The 11,288-nt window shown below is 40.6% G+C and overlaps 1 protein-coding gene across 1 annotated transcript; it reads left to right on the forward strand.

The window, feature by feature from the left end:
* The first annotated feature begins 729 nt into the window (after positions 1-729).
* rec8b (REC8 meiotic recombination protein b) lies at positions 730-10,960 on the forward strand. The gene is made up of 18 exons (XM_010741630.3): positions 730-925; positions 1,036-1,104; positions 1,394-1,536; positions 2,483-2,558; positions 2,996-3,113; positions 4,303-4,378; positions 5,075-5,142; positions 5,964-6,045; positions 6,512-6,572; positions 6,789-6,981; positions 7,381-7,515; positions 8,080-8,149; positions 8,692-8,870; positions 9,098-9,137; positions 9,268-9,343; positions 9,449-9,544; positions 10,196-10,302; positions 10,513-10,960. The coding sequence occupies exons 1-18, from the start codon at positions 870-872 to the stop codon at positions 10,602-10,604; spliced, it is 1,737 nt and encodes a 578-aa protein (XP_010739932.2). The 5' UTR covers positions 730-869; the 3' UTR covers positions 10,605-10,960.
* The last annotated feature ends 328 nt before the right edge of the window (positions 10,961-11,288 follow it).

The raw sequence follows: 11,288 nt of genomic DNA on the forward strand, positions 1-11,288 counted from the left end.
CTGTAATATTTAGGCTACTAAAACTCATTTTAATCATAGAAACTGTAATATTTAGGCTACTAAAACTCATTTTAAACGGGAGCTGTAATATTTAGGCTACTTAAACTCATTTTAAATAGACACTGTAATATTTAGGCTACTAAAACTAATTTTAAACAGAAACTGTAATATTTAGGCTACTAAAACTAATTTTAATCCCAGACACTGTAATATTTAGGCTACTAAAACTAATTTTAATCATAGAAACTGTAATATTTAGGCTACTAAAACTAATTTTAAACATAGAAACTGTAATATTTAGGCTGTTAAAACAAAAAAAATAATTACCTATAGATTTCCATCAAAATAATTCTGTATTAACATAATAATACAATAATAAACTTATTAATAATGACATACTTCCATGAAGTCAACATATAAAGTAAAATAAAAACTATATTTTACAACTACTGATCATGTGTCACTAGAACAGCTGTATTTTTTATACAGTACGTGCTATTTTTAATGTAATTGTTTATTTTGTACACCTTACCACCTGCCTACGCTTGAGTTTTAAGATAAATTTGACACCTTACCACCTGCCTACGCTTGAGTTTTAAGATAAATTTGACTTATAGAACAATTATACTTGCTAAAGCAGTATTACCGTCGAAGTCTTTTTTTTCGTTCTTTTTTTTTTAAAGCGTTTGAACGCATCACACGTGTTTATTTTCGATGTGATAAATCTCACAACCTGATTGGTCCAGCGTGATTTGACGCGGGAAAACCGTGTCAATATTTTACTATTAACATCAGCTAAATAAATTCCTCAGTCTCGACTTACTTACTTTGTCAGAGTGTTTGTCTGTTAAATTTTGAATCAGTAAAAAATGTTTTACTACCCAAATGTCCTCCGCCGCCATACTGGATGTTTTTCTACAATTTGGTGAGTTTACAAATAGCTAGTTCAGTGTTAGCTTAGCTTTAGCTACATGACAGATTGGACTGTCAGCTAAAGTTCGTTTATAAATGATATAAATGTGTTTTATTATTCAGGTTGGCAGCCACCAGAGGAATCAGAGTCACTCGCAGAGAGCTTCTCAAAGTCAATGTCACGCTAACATGGTATGAAAATCCACAGCCAAATGGCTAACGTTAATGTTAGCTCATATTTGTTGTCTTATAATACTATGCGGTAGATCATTTTTAATTGTATCAATGTACTAGTATTTATTTCAGTAGCTTGTCAAGCAGTCTGTAGTCTAGTTTGGTGTGAAGTTATTCTCACCTGCTCGAGTCTAAAGTTAAAAAAAAAAAGGTTACATCCTCATAGATTTTGAATATTTTTCGACATCATTTTTACTTGTTTAAGATGAAATATAATAATTCATTTTGTTCAATGTTTAATGTCCAGCGGGGACATTTTGGACTACGTGACGGCCCAGGTTCCTCCTCCACAACCCAACCTCCCAAAGCCGCGGTTCTCTCTGTACCTGTCGTCCCAGCTGCAGTATGGAGTGGTTGTAGTCTACCACAGGCAGTGTGGCCTCCTGCTTGGTAAGAGGAAATGGCAAAGTGAAACAAGGAAGAGTAGAAAGATCAGGAACAGAAAATTACAGGAACGGTCATAACTTTCTCCAACGCTACGTCGTCTACACACAATGTACTGTAACTTCATGCCAGGTGAAAGAGAAGAAAGAGGAAATAAAATGAGCACTGTGTGTTTAGTTCCTGTGGCAGAGATCTCATTTTACAGCATCTGCCAGAAATCAGGGAGCAAAATGAGTTAATTGGGTTAAACTGTTGCTTAATAAGGAACAATGTCCGTAAGCAGGAGCAAGAAACATTTTGTGCTGGGCGGCTTTCCAAGGTAAGCTCAGGTGAAACGTGAAAAGGCTTGTTTATTCAGCCTATGTTAAACACAGCAGATAAGTTGCACGGTTCTGTTGTTAAACCAAAACAGTGCTATGGTCAGACATCTGCAGATCAGCCTGGCAAACGGCAATTTAGAAACCAATATAGAGCCGATGGATGCAATGTCATCAAACACAGCTCGACAGTCTCTCTTCATCCGGTCTTGAATTACACCCTGACACTAACTTCGCTTCTGACAGATTCACAATCATGCAGATCGTCGCGGTTAATGAAATCAGTAGAATACAAAGCAGATTCAGAAGCCAAGAAAACAAGCGCTGCCTGCTGTCGACAGAGGCTCTTGGATTCAGCAGCAGCAGCATTTCATCTACCCAGTAAATTAGAGTTGAATCGCAAAGCTGTCACACGCAATTGAGAATGCATAATGTTTTATGCTGTGTTTCATAAGCACGGCACGGAGGAGTGCTGTCTTCTCTGTTTCGTAATGTGGTGTTTTGAGAATGCGATACAAATAACTTTCTGTGGCATTCACAGCTTGGACAATGGAATAAATCTTAGTATCTGCAAAGATAAATGCAACCTGCATTACTAGAATGTTTCTGTTTTCATGCCCTTTCCTGTTTTCCAGATGAGGTTCAACAGACCATTGACCGCCTGCTCCGCTGTAAAAAATGCATACGCATTGACATGGCTGAATGCGACAGGTCCGTACACACACATAGACACACAATTCGATCATGCGTGGAGGACGGGTCCTTTGTGTCTCCTGGTGCTTAAGATGAACTGTGCAGAGGTTGTACTTGTTTGAGGGAGTTCAAAAGCATTGTGTATAATATTTATGAGGGGGATTATTTGGGGGAATAAAGGTTGTGGAAAGGAGATGGTTGTGTTTTATTGTGAGTGAGTGATGGACAAATTGAGCTCCTTTCATGTGAATGACTTCATAAATGTTTAATAAGCTGTGTTATGGAACAGTCGTAATGTATGGGCTCATATTTCATAAATCCATGGAACCAATGGTGAAGATAAAAGTGTTTCCATAGTGTTTTATTTATTTATATTTAGCCATTAAACACGTGTGTGATGTGTTTATATTTTGGGTTGTAACATCTGTGGGTCTCACTCTGTCTTTCTCTGGCAGGCTGAACTTGGACATGCCTGACAACCTGTACATGATGGAAGAGGCCGAGAGAGCTCAGGACCCTTTCTTCGGTCTCATGGAATCGCATAGATTGCCCAGCCCCTATAATGTACAGCAGGTATCTTAACAATACATACACTAATACAGCCAACAACAATACTCAGCTAAAATTAGATATTCACTCCAGCTGGCTGGATGAATGCAGCAGTAGGTACCCCAGTGTTAAATACAGCTGTTAGAATAATAGTTGTATTTACTTTAACTGTAGTAGATTAAGGCAAACTAATAAATTACACTTATACAAACATGACATGACCCAAGAAATTATATGAGACATAGCCCATACACATAACATGATACATTTATATCTGTCTCAGACAAACTGCAGAAGAAATATTTCCACATCTGAAGAACAGTTAATTAATGGGACAAGGCCTCTTATGTAAGATCATTTGTGAGTTTGGCTCTCCTCTTCCTTTGATGCTTTAACGTTCGATGTCCAAAACAGCAGGAAAGTGATCAGAGATTCAAATTACATAACAGTACGTAGGTTCATCTCAGCCCATTCAGCATAAATGCTCAGCTGCTCCGAGTCCAAATATAGAGCTACCACACACACAGAAGAAATGTACACTATGTAGCCTCCACATGGCCACATAGGTTGATGTGAGGCTCAACCTACTTCTCAGCGTTTGATACACACCTTTTTAAAATTACACATCTGCATTGCCCAAGCTTGTTATAGTCACAGTCAAGTCATTATTGTTTCATGTGTGTAGGTGACTCCCATTTTAACATAAGCGCAATAACCCTCAATGCAATCCATTGTCTCAGATGTAAATCACAGAAGATGACTCATGTTCACTCTCTGTGCTGTAAATCTCACAGACATGGCTGAACTTTGTCCTCCTCGTAATATTTCCCATTGGAACGAACAGTCAGCATGTGAGACTACAGAGCACGGGAACAATAATATGAAAATATTTTATTATGGACTGTTATGAAATTGAAAGGATCCATAAATATGGACCGGGGCTTTCAGAATACACAAATAAACTGCTGTATATTTAGATTCTGTTTTGTATTTTAATGTTTTACACAGAAGAAGGGTCACGCATGTGACTTATACATTTCACCACAGCTCCACATGAAACCAAAGGAGAAAAAACATATTATCTCTGAGTCAGTCTGGTCATGAAAATGTTTTTTTCATCAGGTTCAGTTCACACTCTGGAGTTATCCAAGAAATGAGAATAAATCTCTTTCAGTATTGTGTATTATGTAATATTTGTAATGTGTATTTCTAGCCCATGTTGGCGATTGAAGAGGCAGGTTCACAGCACTCCCTGGTGCCCAGTCTCCACAGCACACTTGACAAAGAGGGTGAGAATGATATTTTAACCTTTAACTAACATGACCTGTGTCCCATCTCAGGGACGGCTGCCTTTCGAGTCCAAGACCAAACTCCTCATCAGGTCACCCTGTTTTCAAACGCTCCAAGAAACTTTGAAGTACATGGTCCTGTTTTTGTATATATGATTTGAGGAGGATGTGCAGGTTCAGCATACTCCTCTAAAAGTTTGTAGACCGCGTCCTTTAAAAGAGGCCTCACCTGAAATGGGACACAACTTACTGGCTAACGAAATTGCTGTGTTACATTTGTGATTATGCACTTTAAACACACATTATTCTCACTGGGGTTTGTAATAGTGCTTGTGGTATAACTTCCCATGTCAAGATAATCTATCTTCAGAGGTTTTATAAATGGGTCAGTTTATTATCTTAAATTCCATAAATTGGTCTTCTTCTAAATTTCCATTTTTGGCACAGGAAGGTTGCTATTTCCACTCCTGTTTGTAAAATTGTGAATAAATGCTCTGTCATCAGCGAATGAATCTTATTTTATCTGCACATGTTGAATTGAAAACAGGCTGAGCCCAGTCCCAGATTTCATTGTCCTGACTGTTTTTCTCCTTAAAGCGATCAATCACTCAAGTCCCACAAACACAGATAAATCTCACCCACTTCTTGTGCTACAAACACACCTGGCTCATAATTCCTCCCACTGTGTTAAACCAGGTTTCAGGTCACCTCCGGCTGCCATTACACTGAGAGAGAAGGAGCAGTTGCTCATCACCACCGCTGAGGTAAACGCTCTGTCATAGTTTATGGACAGAAAACATCCCAGTCATCATTTTTAGGCACAGCAGGCGTCCTGGTGAATCATTGATCTGGAATGTAGGCCGTGTTTCCACAACAGTCTTTGGTTCGGGTCACAATTCAGCTGCTCACTTTGTAGCTTTAAAGCCAGAGTTTACTGCTGTTTTCTTGTGGCAGTTATGTGTTTTGTTTTAGGTTTTTGCTCAAAAAGAACAGATATTTATGGGAAAGAGTCTTTCCATTCGTTTTCTAAATGGTGTGTCCAATGCAGTGAAGTTAATGGTGTCAAGCAATGTGGGCATAAAATAGCTGATGCTTAACCGGCTGTCCTGGCTTCACCTCTCAGTGTCCACAGAGCATAAAGCATAAAATACAGCCATGTTTCACTACAGTGAGTCTGAGTCTAGCGTACCTCCACACACGATTACCCTCCTCAGCCTGTCACTTAGAGACCGATAATGCACCTCCTAATGTATGATCAGCTGATCAAGTCCCTCTCGGCTTGATGAGATGTGACTTAATTACATCATTCTGCACTTGCAGCTTGTTTAGAGAGAGACGTGGCTCACATTGCTGTTGTCCTCTGCCGCAGCTTCTCTGCCCCTTGGGTTTAGTTTTACTTTGCGTGCAAATATTTAGTCGTTTCTTTTTTTATCCCTCTGTTTTTGTTGTCGCTGTGTTTTATAACACTTATATTATTCATAACTGTGGACGTTAAACATACTGAACCTCATTGCTTCTGTTTCCCCATCTCATTATTCTTTCATTTTGCCCTCTCCTGACTTCTGTCACTCTCTTTCCGTGTCAGACCTTTGAGGGAGATGACCTTCCCGAAGTCACAGCCAGAGAGATTGACTTGTTGATGGATCAGCCAGACCAGTTTCGCAGCGGTGTGTGTTTCTGTCTTAAACATTATTATGTTTGTGTATGATAAGAGCTTCATCATTCATTGCATTTTAGTTGTCTGGTATCAAACTGTGGGTTTGTACTACATTAAAAGGCTGTGGGAAGGGTCTAGTTTCTCATTCCCACAGTGTAATCCTCTCTTGTAATGTGTCTGCAGCAGTCAACCAGGTCAAATTCTTTGTGCCAACGCTATAATTGAAAGGAAAAGCAATTCTGACTCTGTGAGTGTTTTTGCTGCGGCAAGAAAGAAACTGTTTGATTTCAGGAAAAAGGGAACATCTAAGCTCAGTAAAGCCTGCCTGAAAGAACACGACTGCCTCCTGTTTTAGCATGTTTTGTTTGGTAGTTTTTTGCAGCGAGAGAACAGCTTTATACAGATGAGATTATTACGTGTTTGTGTCCAGGTGTCACATTGTTTTCTTGTGCATTATGTACATGTGCGTTCAGCAGAAGTGGGGGAGGAGCAGACAGAGCAGAAGGCCAGGGATCTTGAAGGAGCCTCTATTGACCAGTAAGTCAAGTGGAGAAACTTAAAACTGACAGATGATTGTCAATCCTCTGCAGTAACCTGAGCTGTGTAGTCACTGTAGAGGACCGGGCTATGTAAACATCATAGTGATAGTATGAGCCTGCTTATGTGCACGTGACAGCATGTTATTATGTAGGCAAATATTAACAAAAGAACAGTGTAACGTGGCAGATAAATATAGTTGGTTATTGTTCGCAGGCTGAAGGAGACAGTGCTGGGAGCTGAGCGGGACAGTATGTGGCTGCTGGACGAGGAGACGGGTCAGCCTGTGGAGGTTCCTCTGGCTGCTGTTGCCCTAGAGATGACCCCGCCACGGGTTGTCATGCCAACTCCAACCTCTGGGGTATCCGGGGAAGAGGGAGACAAAGTTACAGAAAGTTCATATGACAAGGTGAGACATAGGTGATCATCTGTGAAATATGTACTGTAAAGAAATTGTTATTTCCACTAACTGCTGCACGACAACTACAACATGTTTTGGAGACACCCTGTCATATAAATGCCCAAATATAAACCCAGGTGACAACCAACCAATTCTGACATGTAGGAAACTCAGAGACGACACTGACAAAGGGTTTTCTGCTGCGACAGCTGTCATCAACTTTAATTTACGTTCCACAACGTGACTCATCAGCAGCTTGTTGCGTTCTGGAATCAACTCACGGAAAGCACACATGGGTGTGTCGGCACACAGATTCCTACTTTCCACTTTGTGTGCTGGAGTGTGCTGTTCTTTTTATAGATCAGTACTGTAAACATTCAAGCTGCGCGTTTCACACTCTGCCGTCAGGTGGCTGTTCCTCCTCTTAGGAAGCTCAGGGGGCGTCGCAGGCGTCAACTGGTCTTCACGGACCCCGAGGTCCAGATATCAAGCAGAGCGATGGAGGAGCAGATTGGAAACCTGTTGGCCGAGACAGTGGACCTGGTACAGAAACACACTGAGATACAATACATGTGAATTCAAAGACTTAAAATGCAATGTTTACATTATTCAAATGTTCCAGCCCTCAAAGGTTCATCCACACCTCATAGTTCTGCTAATCTTTGCTATCTGAACAGATTTTCTGGAGTTATTATTATTATTATTTTGGTGATGTCACACACATACCAGCACATGTAAGCACACACATAAATGCACATTATTTTAGCTGTAGCGCTGACCAATTGAATGTTCAGTCCTTGCCTGACTGTGATCAAAGTCTTACCATAAAAGTCTCTATTCACCAGGGTGTCAGCTAATTAAACTCCAGCTCTCCAGATCCCGTCCTGCTCCATAAGCCCAGTAGAAGAGTGTTCATTGATTTTACTTCCCTCCTTCCTTTCTTCTTTCTTTCCTCCTTCCCTCACTCCTTCCTTATTTCTTTAATTTCCTTTGAGACACGATCATCGGCTTTTATCCCTTCTCTCTCTCTCTCTTTTCTATAGTACTATAAAGGCAAAATCTATGTGAAACTTCACCATCAAGCTTATATTTTGTTCTTGCTTTCAGTCGGAGGTGTTGCTGGACTTCATGACTAAGCGTGCCACTCCTGCTCAGCTCTTCAGCGCCCCCTGTGGACGTCAGTGCTAATAAGTGCTACACTTCACCTCCATTGACTGGTTTTTAACACAGCTTATCTCTTAAATAATGAAATTCCAGGCAGATGTAAAGATTATAAAATATTATTAAGACGCAAAACAAGAAATAGAAACAAAAATCAAACATGAAACAATAACAGCAAACCCCAAAGTCAGTGGCCGTCGTAATAGGAAGAAGTAAAAGTTACTGTGACTGAGACTACAAAAAAAACAGCCAAAGTTTTACATCTCAAAAGTTTCAGGCAACAGACAGACTTGCTGCACAGTCAGAGAGGAAGTATCACGCTCAAGGCTCATTGCAGATCATCAACCTGCAACCTCTCAGTCTCTTTACAGCCTCTGGATTGTAAACCATCACAAACTAATCAGCAACAACCTTGTAGAGCCTCTCAAACATTTTATTAGCATTGATCACAGCACTTCACAGCAGCCTGTGAGTTACACTAGCTCTCCCCACAAATGCATCAACATCAGCTCTGGTGAATAAAATATCCAAAAACCTGTCCTTTGACCCCCTCCACAGTCCTCCTCCATGCTGACCTGCAGTCACTATGGAAACAGCACGCCTCGCTCACCGTCCTGAGCGAACATGAGGGCAAACAGAGAGGTGGCGAAGAAGAAGAGGAGGCGAGAGGGGAGTCCGAGCAGGACAGAGAGATACTGAGGACAGAGAGGAAGAGGAGACTCTCAAGCATGAGGGAGGTGGGTCTGTGTGGAGGTGCAGCACATCTCAAAGTGAAGGAGTATCATCTGTGTGGAGATAAATGATTCATATTCTCGTGAAACTGTGGATATAATAATAAAGGTTATTCATTAGTGGGCTAGCCTGCCAGCTGGGTGTTCAGTTCAGTGGTTAGACAAATTAGATTATGAACCTCGTTTCTATGTCATGAAACTCACCTTCCCCCCTCTCTCTCTCTCTCGCTCAGCTATCCAGCGAGTCAGGATTGCAACCTGCAGACGGCTCGTGTAAGAATCCTTCCTCTCCTTCTTACAAACATTATTTTCGTGTTTCAGCAGCACAATAAACGCCTCATTTATTTTAAGCAGCCAGCCATTCACTGTGTGCGTCTTTATATGTGTGTGTGTGTGTGAACAGCTGTATTAGATGTAATCGTGGACGTGTCCAAAGAGGAGAAATCTGTGAGCGGTGTGATCACTCCTGTCAGCAGATGGTGAGTCTCTGATGGATAAACAGATGGACAGCCAAATGGATAAAGACACTGCTCACTTTTTGTCTATCTGTGTGTGTGTGTGTGTGTGTGTGTGTGTGTGTGTAGGTCTCTGCAAGAGGAGGCCCAGGTACCAATGGAGCCTATAGCTGAGGAGAAGATCGAGATGCCCGAGGCTCAGACAGAGAGCAGCGACATGCTGACGTACTTCATACAATACACACAACGCACAAGCTTACAAACACACCTAGATTTCTCATGAAACCGATCAGACAGCCATGCTCAACGTGAGAACGCCGCTGGTTATTTACACTCTGGATACCGATGGTAAAAGGTTAATCAAAGAAGGGATTCATGGATTAAATATTTATGCTGAATCATCCTGAATCAGGAGAGTCACACCGCACAGTATACATACAGGTGTTTTTGTCGTTACATAATGTTTTGAGGCCTCCAGCGTCGCAGGTTTCTCCACCTGCTAAAGTTGTCTCCCATCTGCTTTGAAATTCAAACTAGAAAGCAACCAGTAAGCATGAAGGACAAATCTGAGCCACGGGCACATTTCCCTATTCCCTACTCCTTAAACAGAGTCAGACACTGAACTATCATGTTGGCTTGATTGCATAGTGATTGTTGAACATTACAGTATTATAATGTAGTCGAGGCACCAGCTTTCTGCTCCATCATCAGATAATTCAGAAGAAAATCAGAAGAAATGTTTGATTTCTTGGCATCGTAAACAGTTATATATTATTATTACTTAAAAATATTGGAAGCTAAATTCAAAAGGAGTCCATCTCGGTGCTTGCAGGTTGAATCCTGCCATGCTGTGCTCACACCGCTTGTGTTTTCCAGCTGGATCTCCTCCAGCCTGCAGACGTTTGGACAGGTCACCTTCGGTTCTCTGGTGCCCCCAGAGGCCAACCGCAGCACTGCAGCTCACACCCTGTACAAACTGCTGGGTGAGGAAATCAAACGACACTCTCTCTTTTTTATGATGAACACATGATGATCATGTTCTTCATTGATCAGCATTGATGACCTGGAAATGTATTTCATTTAAAAGTTGCACTTTGCTGCTAGCTACAGTCTAAGCTTCAGTCTGAGCTCCACAGTAACATTCAGTGAAACATTGTGATCATATTAATCAGCGATGTTTCTCTCTCGTTCAGAGCTGCTGTCTGCTGGACTGGTGACTGTACATCAGACTAAACCCTACAGTAACATCACCATAAACCCTGCAGCTGTCGGGACGACTGCCTGAACACTGACACACACAGTTACAAACACTGTAGTCCAGCACAGTTCATAATACTTTTTTATTGATGAATATAATGGATGAATTTGAGGTCATCAGATCTCACTCATTTCATTTTAAAATGTTTTTATATGATAGATTACTCAGAACTACATTACTCTGCCTGTTTTAAAAGATTTTTAACCATTTTAATGTTAAATGATTTGTTCATAAGGTTACATTTTTAAATATTAATTCACAGAGTTTATTAGTGCTGCTGAAGTTGAAACCCTCTGGATCTTGTATGTTTTGTTATACAGTTTGTATCTTTTGTATGGCTTTTTATCCTCTGCACTGATTTTAAATGAAAATTTTTATACTGTTTTTATCAGCTTTGTGAATTTCTATGACTTTTTAATGACTGCAACTTTCAATAAAATGGTTTTGCTCAGTAGAATTGCTTATGATCTCAGATTGCATTCAATTGTGATAATTGCTTTATAGTATTCTTTGATATCAATCATTCAATAATCAGTGTAACATATTTTTAACACTAGTTTAGCCCTTACCTGACCCTGAACACAGTCACCGAGTCCTGAGTGCATCTGCTTCTCACCCACACTGATCCAAGAATAAACCCACTGAACATGAAGCTTGTTGTGGTCTAAAAAAGCGTCATAAAAACATCAAGCTGCCAACAAATCCAACAGT

This window comes from Larimichthys crocea, chromosome XXIII (assembly GCF_000972845.2).
Source record: "Larimichthys crocea isolate SSNF chromosome XXIII, L_crocea_2.0, whole genome shotgun sequence".
Taxonomy (NCBI): domain Eukaryota; kingdom Metazoa; phylum Chordata; class Actinopteri; family Sciaenidae; genus Larimichthys; species Larimichthys crocea.